The sequence below is a fragment of the Notolepis coatsorum genome (assembly GCF_963971535.1).
Source record: "Notolepis coatsorum genome assembly, chromosome: 2".
Taxonomy (NCBI): Eukaryota; Metazoa; Chordata; class Actinopteri; order Aulopiformes; family Paralepididae; genus Notolepis; species Notolepis coatsorum.
Genome location: NC_140166.1, coordinates 22,722,735 through 22,741,096, shown reverse-complemented (window position 1 = coordinate 22,741,096; position 18,362 = coordinate 22,722,735). Strand labels below are relative to the sequence as shown.

At 46.9% G+C, this 18,362-nt stretch overlaps 1 protein-coding gene across 2 annotated transcripts in view; it reads right to left on the bottom strand.

The window, feature by feature from the left end:
• Positions 1–18,362, bottom strand: part of pias2 (protein inhibitor of activated STAT, 2) — a 95,218-nt gene that overhangs the window by 20,309 nt on the left and 56,547 nt on the right. For both annotated transcript variants that reach the window (XM_084338004.1, XM_084338005.1), the window contains exons 10-11: positions 2,233–2,393; positions 239–363 (exon numbers count right to left, since the gene is read on the bottom strand). In XM_084338004.1, coding sequence (XP_084194130.1) covers positions 239–363; positions 2,233–2,393 — 286 coding nt within the window. The remainder of the gene's footprint in view (positions 1–238; positions 364–2,232; positions 2,394–18,362) is intronic.

The following is an 18,362-nucleotide window of genomic DNA, read 5'->3' as shown; positions in this document are numbered from 1 at the left end:
TTGAGACTCCGGTATCGCTTGCCTGACCGCAGCAGTTCAAAGAGGCAGTTGTTCGGGTGGCTGGAGTCCTTGATGATTCTCTTAGCCTTACCCCTGCACGCTTGTTGTAAATGTTCTGGAGGGTGGGAAGCCCTCCAGAACAGAATGGTCTGCGAGGGCAACTTACGCTCAACTTTAGGAATGGTCTGCGAGGGCAACTTAGGCTCAACTTTAGGAATGGGCAGCGAGGGCAACTTACGCTCAACTTTAGGAATGGGCAGCTGGACCGTCTCCTTCTTTGGTCTCATGGGGCACCACGTCCCGTCCTCCTGGAACTTGATCTCATCCACATCTGAGCAGTCATTCAGGATCTCCATGAACAACCTGGAGAGACAAGAGACAAGAGACAGAGGAGTGGTGGACTTCAGTACAGGACCCAGGGTTTCCACATTGATCTACTTTTACATTCCTTGGTATTATATTAATGGCACCATGACAAACAAAGACACAAACAAGGTCTGAGGCAAGTAAAATAAGCCTATTTTATTTCGGCCCTTGGTCCAGGAATAACCTCTAGACATCAAATTGGCCTCTCCAATCTCTTTGTATTGCTTCAAACAAAGAATCTCAAATCCTTGCCACCTGCTGCTCCTGCTTTGATGTGTAGCACTTTTCTACAGGTTGATTGTTATCGTTATTGTGCTTGTATTTTATTAAGCTGAATTTTATTTTTCATTTAAAATTTCGGTTGTATGGTAGTCTACTGTATGTGTATTGTGCTTTGTTATGTATACCGTACTTTTCGGACTATAAGCCGCGGCTTTTTCCCCCATTTTTCGACCCTGCGGCTTATATAACGGTGCGGCTTATATGTGGACCAAACCCGAAGATATTGCTTTTTTTACTGCATTGAAATGTTATTTATCTGTTCCCTTATTTGCTAAACTTAATACAACTTGTAAATGAGTTAATTCTTGTTATTTGTCCGACAGTATTGTGACAATCCCCTCTGTGCACGAACCCTTACATATGGTAATTAAACATTAAAACACCTGCGGCTTATAGTCCAGTGCGGCTTATATATGTACACATCATTCAATTTAGCTGCTGCGGCTTATAGTCAGGTGCGGCTTATAGTGCGAAAAGTACGGTAGTCTAATTCAGTGGTTCTCAAACTGTGGTACGCGTACCACTAGTGGTACTTGGTGGTACTGCTGGTGGTACTTGAAAACATTTACAAAAAAGCTAAATAAATCTTTAATTCAACTTCAGCCCTGATCATAACCATTTATCTTTTTAGATTTTTTGTAATATCAGATAAAGAATGAAATACTCCCACTTTTCTGAAAAGAGTTGGTGTTAAATCTGACATAAAAATCCATCAAAATCTGTGTTGCTGCTAATCATTGACACATGCCTAGCCTGTAATAATCACCCCCAGAAAAATATACTTTGCATTTGATATATTGAAAATATTAAACTTTTTGTGTGTTTCTTTTAACAATAATTTGTGATGCCATCACACAAACTGGCATTTAAAGGGTAAAAATTCAAAAAGTCCTGCACCAGAATGCAGGAAATTAAGTTTTTGTAACAAAATAATTGTGTGTGTGTGTGTGTGAGTGTGAGTGTGTGAGAGAGAGAATGACGGGCAATTGCTTGCTATGTGAGAGAGAGAGAGAGAGAGAGAGAGAGAGAGAGAGAGAGAGAGAGAGAAAGAGAGAGAGAGAGAGAATTAAGTACATTTGCTGAAATACAGTTCTTAATTTTCTCACTTGCTATGTGAGAATGTTAGTTATTATGTTCTCAATGCCCCTTGCATTGTATGAGTTGTGTGGAAGCGTTTGCTAGTTCTAGTGCTATCCCTTTGTACATTGTGTCTGACAAAAGTTAACAATAAATAATGGTATTAGGAATACATTTGCCTCCTGCGTGAACTGTGCATAGCTGAATAGACTGTATTTTAACGCCGGTCATATGGTGGTACTTGGAGAGCCAGCTACCCTCTCAGGTGGTACTTGGTGTAAAAAGTTTGAGAACCACTGGTCTAATTCATGCTTGCCTTCTTGGCCAGATCACCCTTGAAAGAGACCTCAGTCTCTTAAATAAAGGTTTGATGAAACAATTCTTTATCCCAGTCCTCGTGTACCTGCTCCTACCTGTCAACCTGCGCTATATACAGGCACGTGCCTCACTAAACCCATCCCACTATGCAACATCGTGACATGGCATAATTGTATTGGTTCTGCTGACCCGTCGATGATGAGGCTGTCATACGCAGCTTTCTTGTCGCACACAGGGCAGATCCAGGTGGGTTTCTTCTCGTTCATCTGCAGGTAGAGCGCCGCGTCAAAACACTGCAGGTGGGAACAGGTGACCGCGCGACACGGCACCGTCAGCCGCATCTTACCCAACTGAGAGAGAGAGAGAGAGAGAGAGAGAGACCATATGAGGGAGGGAAGGAGCGAGAGAAGGAGGGAGAGCAAAATAATATGGGAGGGAGGGAGAGGAGAGCTGCATGGTCATGGCTACAAGGTATCTGCATTTTGTTGAAATGCATTATAATTGAGAAAATCGATGATCAGATAAATACTATTTTAGGTTAAGGTGGAGTGTGATGTCTCCAGTGAGGTTAAGGTAAGTGTTAGATTTATGAACAGTGAGGTTAAGGTAAGGGTTAGATTTATAAACAGTGAGGTTAAGGTAAGGGTTAGGTTTATAAACAGTGAGGTTAAGCAATGCTTGACAGGACAGGTGGGTGGCGATAATGTTGAATTTTTTTGCCTACTATAATAATGTTAGACTCGATGTGTTTGGTCGTGGACTTGTTGTTCGGTATTGGTTCATCCGTGTGTTTATGTGTAAATAGGACTGTTGTGTGTGAATTTTAGTGTTGGATCAGAGGGGTTAATCTGAGCATGTGTATTTATTTAGACACCTGTGTGGTGTGGACTATGTGTGGTTCTGTAATACTCAATTACTCATACATATAGCCTATGGCCTGTGTCGACCGGGGACGTTTTATGAGTTGGCAGCTCCTTCCTGTCATTTCTATGCTACAGGCACGCTCCTTTTCCCAGCTCCGTGCCCCCCCCCCCCCCCCCCCCCCCCCAAAAGACAAATAATGAGCTCCCCCGAAGACCATGATATGGTTCGCACACTGAGGGTAAGGGTTAGGTTTATAAATTGTGAGTTAAGGTAAGGGTTAGGTTAATAAAGTGAGGTTATGGTAAGGGTTAGGTTAATAAATCGTGAGGTTAAGGTAAGGGTTAGGTTAATAAAAAGTGAGGTTAAGGTAAGGGTTAGTGTAACTGAGGGGTACAATTCCCTGACTGTATTACTAGATATGATACTTACTACCACTACCTTTGTACTTAATATTCGGCCACCCAGTACTCGGCATAAATATATTATGATGAACACTGTCACGTAGATGAAACGGATCCAACACAAATGTACGAATTAGAAATAGGTCTTTATTTCTACACAGCGATGGTGTGTAGAGCAAGCACTTAATCAAATCAATCACATTTATGAATGGGAATTAGTATGCACTTTTATGGCAAGAGTATTCGTCGGTATATCAATAGAGAATGTCCAATCTCTGAAGGCGCAGGTGGTACATATACGACCTGGAATAGTTTAAGGAATAACAGCAATGATACTTTAATGATTATAGACTGGATACACTAGGGGGGGTTAATCCGGTCGCTTGTAAGCCGACAGGAGTAGGAAGGGGGGGGGGGTAGAATCCGGCTGCCTCATCCGGCCAAGGGTATCCCAGGTGAACCCACTGTAGTGCCGTTCAATGCGCCGGCGATCCTTGGACCACAGATGAAAGCAGGTGGACTCTTTGTGGGCCGGCGTCCTCCGGTCCACGGAGGAGAGACGTGAAGCGACCTCGTCTTGCAGAGCGTCTCCTCACCTTGCGTCCTCTCCAGGGGGGGGGTTCCAACACACGGCAGTGTCGGGGGTCTTTATCCATGGAATAATCAACGTATACAAAGCATAATCCGTGCCGGGGAAGGCGGGCTGTCGTCGGTAGAATAATCCGGTATACAGGTCCACTCGCTCGTCGGCTCTGGGGCTCCTCGGGTGCAGCTTCACGTGGGGTCAACCACCCTGGATAAGCAGCCAGTTCTCTGCCCGAAACAATGGGGTACTGACTACGGTAGTATTCTCACCGCACGAAGCACTATATATTAACAGACTATTATTAGCTTAATAGACTACGTCCAACTCGACGATATAGTGCCAAATATGACTATTCAAATATTAATATACACGATGTCTCAATACCGATGGTAGGCGAACTTGGCCTTACTCCCACACGTGGCGTCGCGGGGAGGCTTTACGTCTGTGACTCTATTGGAGGGTAAGAAACTGGACTGAAAAGGAAGTCCTACTTTAGTAGCGCAGTATATATACGCACTATGAACAAATAGTCCCATTAGTGGTGCGGTAGCCATATTCCTACGCGGAACTAGGACTTGTTCGTACATGTTGAGCGGTACGTTTGAACTGGGTCTGAGGGGTATGGCAGCCTGGCACCAAGGTCTCGACCAATAGTAGAATGGAGACTATTATGGGATGTTCAGTAGGCTAGAATGGATATTCAATGCATATTGTACAAGGAATATACAAGGGATATCAGGGAATATTAGAGAATATACAAATACAATTAAATATATATATATAAATAAATATATATATTCGGTTTAATCTGGCCCTTCACAACAGCCACCCCCTGATTGGTCCCAGACCTAATCAGTTAAACAGAGACAGATTAATCGCGTTGTCTATTTACACATAAGGGTTCGCTGTAGGGGTCAGTCAACTTCACAAAGTCATAGGGTTATAGGGTCATGGTCATCATCGATTGTGTCTGGGAGTCGGGGCAGTTCTATGAGCCTCGCCACGGGACGGGTGTAAGTGCGACCCTGGACGAGCACTTCAGCTGCTCGGACCTTGCCGTCGGCACCGGTGATCACTTTGCTTACGCGGCCGGCCGGCCACATAGCTCTGGGCAGTGATTGATCAATAATCATGACGACTGTTCCTTCTGTCAAATTGTCTCTCTCCTTTACCCACTTCTGGCGGGTCTGTAGAGACGGTAGGTAGTGCAGTAGTAAACTGCTCCAAAACTTGTCGGCTAATACTTGACTGTACCTCCACATTCGTCGGCCGTTCGCTTCTTCAGGCCGGTACATTGTCTGGGGTAATGCAGGATCTAGCCGCCCCATCAGGAGTGTGTTGGGGTCTGCGGAGATAACAGTGCTCAATCCACAGAACACAGGCTTCTTATTCTCAGCCTCCTCCTGACTGGCTTCCCTCGGGATAGGCGTGGGCCACTGTCCTTCCGGGAGTCTTAGGAATGCTGGGCCGTCACTGTAGACATTGCGACGGGTGAGGTCATCCAGGGGCATCCCCCGGGTGATGACGTCAGCTGGGTTCTGTTTTGTATCAACGTAGCGCCACTCTGTTTCTCCGGTGAACTCTTCGGTTAAGTCTTGAATCTCGGTGACTCTGACTCCCACGAAGACTTTGTACTTGCATGAGTCCGATTTGATCCAGGCGAGTACTGTCGTGGAATCTGACCACAGGATTGTTCTAGACACCGGTATGGTGAGCTCACGTTGGATGAGCGTGGCTAGGTGCGCTCCGGCTAGGGCTGCGCAGAGCTCTAGACGTGGGATAGATTGTTGCTTGCGTGGGGCTATTCTCGAGCGGGCGAGGACAAAAGCTGTGTAGATCTCTCCCCCCCTTTCTTGGGCCCGCAAGTAGGCTACTGATCCGTATGCGACCTCTGAGGCGTCACTGAAGACGTGTAAGTCCATTTTACATGTCTCTGGCCTCACCGTGGGTGGGAAGTAGCTTCGGCGCATATTAACGCCTGGGAGTGAGTGGAGCTCCATCTCCCACTCTCTCCAGGTGGATGCAAGGTGTGCGGGAATGGGGTCGTCCCAGCCCTGGTCCTTGTCCCACAATGCTCGTACAATCATTTTTGCCCTGGTGGTGTACGGTAGAATACATCCTAGCGGGTCATATTGTCGGGCGAGTGTTGTGTACACACTCCATCTGGTGGTCGGCGCCGCCGCCGGCCTTCCCTGCTCCGTAGTCAGGGGCTTGTGTCTGTAGTGAAGCGAATCTGTTTTGAATCGCCACACCAATCCCAGGGTCATCTCCTGGGCTTCTCCCGGGATTGTAGCCATCCAGGTCTCGCTGCTGGCTGCCTTGTCCTCGGAGGAGAGGCTGCGCAGTACTTGCGGATCGCTGCTGGCCCACTGCCTGAGATCAAAGCCGCCTTTGATCAATGAGGCGCGGAGTTTAATCAGGAGAGCCTCGGCTTCTTCCTGGGTTGAAAGGCTTTGTAGACAGTTGTCTACGTAGAAGCTGTTCTTTACGCTGTGTCGGACCTCTTCGTCCGCTGCTGGGTCCTCTGCTACCTGTTTCTGTAGTGCAAATGTAGCACAGCAGGGGCTGCACGTCGTTCCGAAGGGGAGGACTTCCCATTGGTAGATGGCTGGGTGCTCATCTCCTGGCTTCTCTCTCCATAGGAACCGTAACAGGGGCTTGTCCTCCTCTACTAATCTCACCTGCAGGAACATTCCTTTAATGTCCCCGCTGATGGCCACCTTTTCTTGGCGGAAGCGGAGTAGAACGCCGAGTAGGGAGGGGCCGAGTGTGGGACCGGGCAGTAACTCTTTATTCAGATTTTGGGATCCGATCTGGTAGCTGCAGTTAAATACTATGCGGTCTTTACCGTTGTGATGGACCTTGTGGTGAGGCACGTACCACGATTCAGTGGTCTGGTCAGCCTCTTTAATGTCCATCTTTGTGACGTGTCCCGCTGTGATGAGCTTCTCAATCTCAGCGCGGTATACACTCTCTTGGGCGGGGTTCTTGGCTAAGCGCCGCTCCGTGTTCAGCAGGTACCGTTCTGTGGCGTCTGTCTTGGCGTGGAAAGTAGGCATTCCTTCTCGCCGCAGGAGTGGCGTGGCGTATCTCAACACGCCGTTGACCGGGACTCTCTTGGTCCCTGTCTCGAGGAGGTGAATGGCGTAAATGTCATCTTTAGAGCGAATGTCTTTCTTTCCGTTCTTAAAGGGCATTTGTTCCAAGGTCCATAACCGCTCTACGTGTTGCAGGAGTGCGGTTTCTCCCTCTGTGACTCGGGAGTGTAGACATCTAGTGGCTGTACTTCGGTTGAGAGATTTGGCGAGCGGGCCTTGGAGAGTCCATCCCAAACGGGTCTCGACTGCTGCAGGACAGCCTCGGGGTCCGGTATGAACCCGGTCTATCGGGACAATGAGGTCTGCATGGTCGGAGCCTATCAACAGGGTCGGCATAGCATTGTCTATGAGCGGGATCGGTAACTTGCGCAGATGTGCATATTTCTCCATCAGCTTGGCGACGGGGTATGTGTACCGCGACAGTCCTATTTCTTGGCTGGTGAAAGCGTCTGTAATCTGGTACCGTCGCTCAGGCTGGCCGCTTGCTGCGATAGAGAATGAGACATTCTCGCCCTTTATCGTCTTCAAATCTCGTCTTATTGTCCGAATTGTCATTTGGGTTTCGCTTCCCCGCAGCCCTAGCTGGGCCGCAGCGGAGGCGAGCAGAAGGGTCTTCTCTGACCCGTCATCGAGGACGGCGTAAGTGTCCAGGACTTTATTCTGGTAGCTTAGTGTCACACGCACTACTTTTAGGAGTACTCGGGCTCCACTGCTGCTGGCGGGATCGATGTACATGACGCTCGCTTTGCTGCTGGATGGTGCGGGTGAAGGGCGCCGTCTGTTACTGTCGTGAAGTATGTCCAGATGGGCTCCATCGCACTTGGTGCACCTTTTCTTTAAGCGGCATTCGGCTGCCATGTGTGAGCGCGCACAGCGAAAACAGCGCTTGTTGGACTTTATCCATTGACTTGCTTCCTCCGCGTTCAGCTTGGGGAAGGAGTCACATTGCGCTAGCCAGTGTTCTTTCTCACAGTAGGGGCACACTATCTTCCACTTCTCCGTTCTGGAGGGGGTACTGTGGCTCCTGCTGCTCGATACTGACTCCGATTGGTGCATCACAGTCACCGATCTTCTTCCATCATTTAGTCGTCTGGTTCCTTCTCTGGAGCCAGGGGTGCTCCGTCCGAATGTATCTAGCCGTAGGCTGCTGACTTCTCTCGCCAGGAAGTCTGCTAGATCGAGGAGGTTCGGTTCGGGGCCATTCGGGTCTCTGTGGTCTCTCTGCCGCCTAAAACGCTCCTGTCGAGCGGGCGGCAGCTTCTCCAAGATCCTTTCCACATTTGAGTTGGCGTAAAGTTCATGCCTCCCCTTCTCTCTCTGCGCTCCCAACATCCCTACCAGGGACTGCACTCTGATGGACAGGTCGTCCAGTGCTCGATTGTCTATTGCTGGGGGTAAGCGGTCGATGTGTCGGATCTCCTGGATCACGTAATCCCATATGCGCCCATACCTCTGGTCCAATGCTACCAGCGCTGCTGTGTATGGGGTGGTGGAAGTCGCGTAGGCGAGCGCTATATTATGTGCGCGGGGTACCTTTAAGTGCTTCAGTAGGATGGCGTATTTATGGCGTTCATCCAATACATCCACCAACATGGTCTCCAGACACATGCGGAGTTCTGTATACTGGGCCCGGTTCTCTTGGGTGAAGTCGGGTACCATAGGCGTGCCAATGTATGACGCTGACTGTGGATACATCGGCGAGCGTTGGGGGAGAGGCCTCCTCGGCGAGTCTCCTCCCGCTCCTTGGTATGGGCTGGTACCGGCAGTGTACCATGGCCCGCTTGTCCAGGTGCTGTTCCTCGGTGCGGGTCGTGCGTCGTGCTCACCCGTGTATAGAGTCGGGGGTCGGTAGCGCAGCTCCGCGGGAGTATAGCCTGGGCTGTACCGGACCTCCTGGTCCGGTAGAGTACTGTGCTGTCGTCGGGCGTGGTTCTCCTCCTCTTCCTCTTCGTCTTCAGTTAGGTCATCCAGTGCTTGTAGTCTCTGGTTTAGCCTCTCCACAGGATATGCTGCTCCTTCCCGGTTGCTAGGTCTCGCTTGGACCGGTGGGGGGAGGTGGTCTGTGGGGGGTATAGACCTCGTCTGTTGGTCAAGTTCAGGGTTGTTTACTCGGCTAGGGGATGCCGCCCTGGAGGTGTGTCTAGACGAGTTCCTGGAGCCTCTGGCGGAGGGAGAGGGTGTTGTCCGTCTGATCAGCTGTTCTATTAGTTGCGCTTGCTGTCTGTCGCGCTCTGCGTCCCGTAGAGCACCAGCAGCTGCTCGCTGGCTGTCTGCTCGGTCTCGGGCCACATTCTCTTCCCTCTGAATGAGTCTTATTTCTAGACGTATATGCTCTTCTTCGCTCCGCTGCTGGATCTGCAGTCGGTCGCGTTCAGCAGCGGCGTTCAGGCTGATGAGGAAGGCCTGCTGTAGGGTCCTCTCTGCCTCGCTGGGGGAAGGCGGTTGTATAGGGGAGCCTTCCCTCGGGGTACTCCTTGCGGAGCCTTGGAGCTCTATCTCCACGGTGCTCTCCCCGTCTTCTTCCGTGCCGAGTTCTCTCTCGGTAGCGTTGTATTCCTCCCGGGACTCGTCGGGGACTACTTCTTCAGTACTGGCGGGGTGTGAAGTCATGTCTGGTTCCCACTGGTCCCCACCGTGAACTTGGTCAGTTACATTAGAACCCGTAGGGGCCTCTATGGTCGGGGTAGTCTGGGCGTTGGGGTTAGACATACTTTTACTTTCTAGTTTTACCGCGTTTACTGTTAGTAGAAGACTAGGTTGTTGACTGACAGCGTAAGCCTCTAAGTACTGAGGGAGCCGTCGTTCGCGCTGCGGGCGTTGGTTAGGAGGATCGTTTCGTGGAGTGTTCATCATAGGCCATTTCAATATTAATAACACTATATTAATATTACACTAATTACCCTCCGGCTCGAAGGACCAATTGTAACTGAGGGGTACAATTCCCTGACTGTATTACTAGATATGATACTTACTACCACTACCTTTGTACTTAATATTCGGCCACCCAGTACTCGGCATAAATATATTATGATGAACACTGTCACGTAGATGAAACGGATCCAACACAAATGTACGAATTAGAAATAGGTCTTTATTTCTACACAGCGATGGTGTGTAGAGCAAGCACTTAATCAAATCAATCACATTTATGAATGGGAATTAGTATGCACTTTTATGGCAAGAGTATTCGTTGGTATATCAATAGAGAATGTCCAATCTCTGAAGGCGCAGGTGGTACATATACGACCTGGAATAGTTTAAGGAATAACAGCAATGATACTTTAATGATTATAGACTGGATACACTAGGGGGGGTTAATCCGGTCGCTTGTAAGCCGACAGGAGTAGGAAGGGGGGGGGGGTAGAATCCGGCTGCCTCATCCGGCCAAGGGTATCCCAGGTGAACCCACTGTAGTGCCGTTCAATGCGCCGGCGATCCTTGGACCACAGATGAAAGCAGGTGGACTCTTTGTGGGCCGGCGTCCTCCGGTCCACGGAGGAGAGACGTGAAGCGACCTCGTCTTGCAGAGCGTCTCCTCACCTTGCGTCCTCTCCAGGGGGGGGGGTTCCAACACACGGCAGTGTCGGGGGTCTTTATCCATGGAATAATCAACGTATACAAAGCATAATCCGTGCCGGGGAAGGCGGGCTGTCGTCGGTAGAATAATCCGGTATACAGGTCCACTCGCTCGTCGGCTCTGGGGCTCCTCGGGTGCAGCTTCACGTGGGGTCAACCACCCTGGATAAGCAGCCAGTTCTCTGCCCGAAACGATGGGGTACTGACTACGGTAGTATTCTCACCGCACGAAGCACTATATATTAACAGACTATTATTAGCTTAATAGACTACGTCCAACTCGACGATATAGTGCCAAATATGACTATTCAAATATTAATATACACGATGTCTCAATACCGATGGTAGGCGAACTTGGCCTTACTCCCACACGTGGCGTCGCGGGGAGGCTTTACGTCTGTGACTCTATTGGAGGGTAAGAAACTGGACTGAAAAGGAAGTCCTACTTTAGTAGCGCAGTATATATACGCACTATGAACAAATAGTCCCATTAGTGGTGCGGTAGCCAGATTCCTACGCGGAACTAGGACTTGTTCGTACATGTTGAGCGGTACGTTTGAACTGGGTCTGAGGGGTATGGCAGCCTGGCACCAAGGTCTCGACCAATAGTAGAATGGAGACTATTATGGGATGTTCAGTAGGCTAGAATGGATATTCAATGCATATTGTACAAGGAATATACAAGGGATATCAGGGAATATTAGAGAATATACAAATACAATTAAATATATATATATAAATAAATATATATATTCGGTTTAATCTGGCCCTTCACAACAGTTAGGTTTATAAACAGTGAGGTTAAGCAATGCTTGACATTAAGGCTTGTCCGATTGTCCGGGACAAGTCAAACAAATGGTCGGACAAGCATAATACAGCTTTAACATGTCCGAACGGACAAGTACAAAAAAAGATATATTCCTCAAACGAATAGTAGCGTTATTCAATCTGATCAGAAAGTGCCCGTCTCACAGTGTCACACTGGAAACTCACAATCTCTGTACGTCAATATTACTTGTCCCGGACAAAAGATCAGAATGTTTAATAAAGGTTCCTGCGGTACTGGCCATCCTCTGTCAAGGGAGCACTCGCAAACATGCTGCGCTATTTGAAGAGGATAATGTTAAACACAGAAGATGGAGAACAGACTGCATCCAACCCTAGTACAACCCTCAAGTCTAAGGTAAGGACACATTTAAATCACAGGTGTAATGTTAGTCTATGAACTGTATACAGTAGTCAGCTGCTAGTTAGCATTCAGGGTTCAAGCTTGATAGCAGGCTGCTTGCTAGCTAACGTTAGCCCTGTGTGAAAAAAACAGTACACAGCAGTAATAGCTAACAGTTGATTTGATTGTGAGTGTGTATCGTTGGCGCAAAGCAGCCCGCCCCATGTTAGCTAAATGTATCTGTTATATTAACGAGGCTTGACAACAGAGGTTCAAAGTTAACTTCACATTTATTGGCTGTTCGTTTACATGTCGCTTCATGCATCGGACTCCAGCTTACAACTGTGTGTCTTGACTTCCTAGTAGGGGTGGACGGTATGGTCTAAAATGTATATCACGGTATAATTTGAAGCATAGACGGTAACGGTATATATCACGGTATCAGTGTTTCCGTTAGATTTTTTTTTTGTCTGATAGGCAGGCTATATAAAGAATGACATCCTCAAGGCATGTAGATTTATAATATTTTAACTTAAAACTAGGCTCTGCAGCTGCATGCTTCTCGCAAAATCCAGCATCCAGCTCCCGCTGCCCAGCCGTCGTTATCAGAACACTACACACATATCATAATGTTCAAAGCAAACTGTAGTTGATCACCAGGTATGTTTTATTAACGTAGAATAATTCATATAAGAAAAACGATAGGGAAATATACCGTTTATACCGTATACCGTTTATACCGTCCACCCCTACTTCCTAGTGTGACATCACTCAACTACGGAATCCAAGAGGCTCAAACTCAAACCCAATACATCAGTGTCTGTTGTAATGACTATGCTGCCACCGAAAATGCCAGTTTGGATTTCTGTACTTTTCACTACGTGTTTTATTACTTCATAAACTATCCCATCAGCCCTTAAAATAATAGAGTTGCAGGGCGCCCTCGTGGCGCATACCATAGTGCCTCGCGCACCTACGCGGCCGACCCGGGTTCGATCCCAGCTCCCATCGTTATTTGTCGCATGTCTCCCCCACCTCTCCTCCCGTTCGCCCTCTCCTCTGTCGGTCCTGCGTGACCAATAAAGCTGTAAAAATGCTAAAAAACTAAAAATAATAATAAAATAATAGAGTTGCAAATATCCATAATAATCTACAAGACATCATTAACAATATATATTTTTACATCATAATGATTGTGAAATCTTTCCACCTGGGAGCCTTTTGACTAAATCAATTTATTTTCTCTTTCTCTACAGAAACAAAGACTGAGGCAACTGAGACTGAGATTTGATGCTCACTCTCTCACACACACACAGTATTACTCTGACAATAATATAAGAAAGGTGTTTCAATATTGTTATTGTTTTGTTGTTACCGGTTGATCTAATGTGCCTATTGTTAAAATAAATTATTATTTCAAATCCTAATAATTTGAATGGTGTTTTTTTATGGCAATAACAACTATAGACGACAAAACCAAAGTAAAGAAACAACATTTAGATTTAGAGAGGGGAGATGAGGAAGATGAGCTGGTGCTGATGGGGAGTGAAGATGAGCTGGAGCCTGGAGGACATACAGTATATACCCCACACACACACAAATGCGCACACACACACTGTGTTTAAGTTATTAAATCATAATAATTGTCCAAATCTCTTGTCGGTTTTATTTATTTTTTAATAGGCCTTTATTTTCACAAGTACGTTTCGGACAAGTAAGTTTAGCTTTCGGACACGTAAAATATCTCAAAAAGTTAATGTCAAGCCCTGGGTTAAGGTAAGGGTGTGGTTTATAAACAGAGAGGCGATGCTCAACTTCTACAGAGCCACTGTGGAGAGCGTCCTCACCTTCTTAGTGACGGTGTGGTATGGAAACACACCCGTCCATGATAGGGGACAGCTAGAAAGAACTGTACGCACAGAGTCAAAAATAATTGGCTGTGATCTTCCTTCTGTGGCCTCTATATTAGTGATGTTAAGATTCACCGATTCGCATCGGTGCACCGGCATAAACATTCACGATGCGAGTGCACCGGTAGAAAAAGGGCGCATCGGCTACAATTCAGGCTGAACTCACGATGCATCTTGTTGTAGCGCCTTTGTATCAGTCAAAACCGATTAATTCATATAATTTCCTCTCATCCACTTCTGTCAGCAGTGCAGTGCACAGCACACAGCAGACACTATCTTTGATTCGCTACTACGGAAGGCGAGAGCCGCGTCACAGTTATCAACAAACAATGGAAGTCGAGAAAGAGATACATCAGTGGTGCCCAACCAGTCGATCGTGATCGATCGGTAGATCGCACGCTGGTTTCAAGTAGACCACGAGATTATTTTGGAAAATCATTGTTACGGGGTCTAGTTAGATCGAGGCGATCGGCAATCGCTTGCTTTGGTTTTGAATACCCGGATGTAGAGGAATGTGAAGCACTTTGCTTACAGACGCTGAACTTGATACTTGCGTCTGTCGTTATTCATGCCGTAGAAACATCCACACAAACATGGTGTCAAAAGTAGTTGAACTTACGTCCATGTATACATATTAGCTGGTTCTGAAGACAACATTACAGAGGCCGATACAAGTAACGTTGGGCTATTGTCAGCTAGCATGGCGGCTAATATTCCACCCCCCTCCCCGATGAGCTTCACAGGCGACTGGAGCGTCAGCTCGGACATATTCTGTGCCGAATACGAGGACTATGCACTCGCTACGGGTATAACCAAGAAGGACATGAACATTCAGGCTGCAACTCTGAAGAGTGTGGTGGGAAGCGAATGCAGGCACATTTACCGTCACAACCTGAATCTCACCGAACAGGGGCAAGGGGACGCTAAAGTCATACTGGATACGTTGGAAAAGTACTTCAAACCGGCGAAGAACGTCATAATATGAAAGGTACGTGTTCGGGAGCAACAAGAGGAAGGCGAATCCATAGACAGTTTTGTGACCAGACTGAGAGAAAAGGCAGCAACATGAGTACGGGCAGCTAAGAGATTAAATGATTCGTGACAAAATTGTACTAGGTGTTGCAAACGAGAGCATAAGACGCAGACTGTTGAGAGAGAAAGGGCTCACGTTAATCACCGCTGTTGAAATGTGCCGAGCAGCGGAACAGGCTGATATGGGAGTGAGAGCGATGGAGATAGCGAGCCCATGCGCCGACGCTGTTCACGCCGTTGCTAGGCAACAAGTCAGGCATAACCAAGGGAGACGGAGCTATTCACCCAGAACTGGAGACACAGATTATACATGCAAATACTGTGGCAACTCTCATCCAAGGGGCAGAGAACATTGCCCAGCATTTGGGAAACAGTGCAAATCATGTGGATCACAGAATCACTTTGCAAAAGTGTGTCAAAAAGCAAAAGAAAACCCACTGATGGAAAAGACCACTGCATTGTAAATACAGCTGACAATTCAGAGCAAGACAGTGAGGATGACATATATGACTGACATTTAATTCTACAAAAAAAAATAGATAAAGAAGAACTATCAGTGACTGTTGACAGACCTTTTTGTGGAATTGTTTTTTGATTGTATTCCACTTTTGCTTAGGCAATGTAAACATATGTTTTCTCATGCCCATTGAATTGAGTGTGTGTTGTCAGTGTGTATGCAGTGTGAAATAAATGGGTCACGCTGCCTGCATGCCCAACGTGAGAAGTTAGTCTTGTCATTCTTGTAATTCCTACACTACACCATTACAATGATATATAAAATATCATATTATATTATATACCCATTCAATATGCACATGACAGAAAATATTATATGCCATATAATATTTTCGGTCATGTGCATATTGAATGGGTATTACTAATACTATTACTACTAATACCAGCCGAGAGTAGGTCAAATTTGGGCTGGTAGCTCTCGGCTAGGTGGCAAATTAAAAAGTAGATATTGGTTCAAAAAAGGTTGGGCACCCCTGAGATACATGATCCAAATTCCTCAGAGACTCAGCAGCCGCCATCACCCCAGTCATCACACACATAATAAACCTCTCCATAAAACAGGGACACATCCCCAAGGACTTCAAAATTGCGAGAGTAACACCCCTGCACAAAAAGGGCAGCAAATTAGACCCAGGCAACTACCGCCCTGTTTCTATCCTTACATCCATCTCGAAAGTCATGGACATTTTTTTTATAGAAAAGTACCTTGCGGAAAAAAATCTAATCTACGAATTCCAATCTGGCTTCAGAACATCCCACTCCACTGACACATGCCTTCTCTATTTGAACGACCACATCAAACAAGAGGTGGACGCGGGCAAATACTGCGGCATGGTCATGCTGGACCTACAAAAGGCCTTCGACACCGTCAATCACACCATTCTGATTGACAAGCTAAAAGCAATTGGTTTTGATAAGTCTATCAGTGAGCTGGATACAATCCTACCTGGAGGGGAGAGAACAGATGGTGGAGGAAAACGGTACCCTATCCCCCCCCCCTCCCAGTGAGCTGTGGTGTTCTACAAGGAAGCATACTAGGACCGCTACTGTTCCTAATTTATGCAAATGACATGTCGTCAGCTTGTGACTGCAACTTGTTCCTGTTTGCGGACGACTCAGCCCTGCTGGTCTCTGACAAGAACAAGTTACAGGTTGAAAAAACCCTCAGCTTGGAACTAGGCAAAATCTGCATATCGCTCGCCGATAAACTATCATTACACATGGGCAAAACAGAGTCCATTCTCTTCGGTTCAAATAATAAACTCAGCAAGACCGACAGCTTCTCAGTTACAGTGGGTGACAATATTGTCACAAGGAAAGATGAAATTACCTACCTGGGTTCCATCCTAGAGGCTTATCTTTCCTGTGACAAAATGGCATCCAATGTAATAAAAAAAGTCAACCAACGAACTCGATTCTTGTACCGGATCTCCTCTCTGGTAAACAAGAATACCCTGAAGACTCTGGCAGGAGCACTCATTCAAGGGTACTACGACTATGCTTGCACCTCATGGTACCAAAGCACCTCAAAGGCACTAAAACCCAAATTACAAACATCTCAAAACAAACTAGTCAGACTACTGCTTGACCGGACTCCTAGAACCCACCTCACCCCTGCCCACTTTGACAACCTAGGATGGCTTAGAGTAGACGACAGAGTACAGCAACTTGCAATGGGCCTGGTCTACAAGATACACTACACGACCAAGGTACCCATGTACATGTCAAATTATTCCCAAAGGTCAGTGAATACCACGATCACAACACCAGAGGGAGCTCCACAAATCATGTTAAACCCAGATTCGGCTCAAACAAGGGACTAAACACGTTTCGCAATTATGCCACATCAATGTGGAACACCCTACCCAAAGCTGTAAAGGAATGTGAATCACTACCCACTTTCAAAACTACTCTCAAAGAACACCTACGGGAGACTGCAATTCGAAACTGGCCCCTACAAATGTCCTAACCCAGTTGTACAGTAAATGACCAAGCATGGCTTTGTCAGTATTCCAGTGTACAGTGTCCCCCCCCCACCCACCCCCTACCCAACCACCCCCCGCCCCCACCTCCAATGTACAGCCCCCCACCCACCCACCCAACCCCACCCCACCTACCCAACCTCCTCCAATGTACAGTTTCTACGTCAAATGTATATACACTCTTTTCTGGACACCTTTTGTATCACAAACAGTACTGTATTTGCAAATCTGGTATGTCATAAATGTATAGATGTAGCAGTACTGTCTATCTGTATGTCGTGTGTGTCATATATGTTATGATGAATTGAAAATGGGGGACCCTGATGTAAACAAGACGAAAGTCTTTCTCTGGTTTGCATCCCCTTAACAATTGTATGTATTGAGCTGTACTGTACTGTACCCATTCTGCAATCTGTTAATAAAGTTTTCAATCAATCAATCAAAAGCGTGCCGAAAGGTACATACAAATCTAACGTTTGGATTCTACAAAAAAGACGGACAACTTGATAAATCGCAAGCAATTTGCAAGCGATGCAGTGTCCCAATAAAGTACACAAGTAGTACAACGAATCTGGCGACGCACATAAAGAGGCGACATGGTGTGGATACTAGTACGTACGGTGTGGGGCTTCCTCGGATTCAGCTGAAGCTAACCCGGCCAGCGGCAGCAAGACCGGTGAGATATCAGCTTTTTTTCACGCTCCGCTGGCTAACGAGTCTACCTGTTCACAGGCAATAACAAATGCTATCACCTACTTTATCTGTAAAGATATACAGCCATACAGTGTCATCGAGAACGAGGGCTTCCAACACCTCCTCCACATTTTGGAGCCCAGGTACCATATTCCAAATAGGAGGTCCTTTACCGAGAAACAAATCCCTGCTCTATATGACAAAGTGAGAAGAGAGATACTTGACTCGCTGAGCAATGACCAAAGAGTTGCAATTACAGTCGATGGATGGACGTCTCGCGCCACTGACTCATATGTCACGGTCACGGCACACTATATTGATGGCGAGTGGGTATTGCAAAACCATGTTCTGCAAACCAGAGTATTCAACGAGGCCCACACAGGAAATAATATAGCAGTTTTACTGCAAGACGTTTGTCGCGAGTGGAAAATTGAGGACAAGAATCCAGCGTTGGATAACGCAAGCAACATGCTACTGGCTGGAGTTGCTGCAG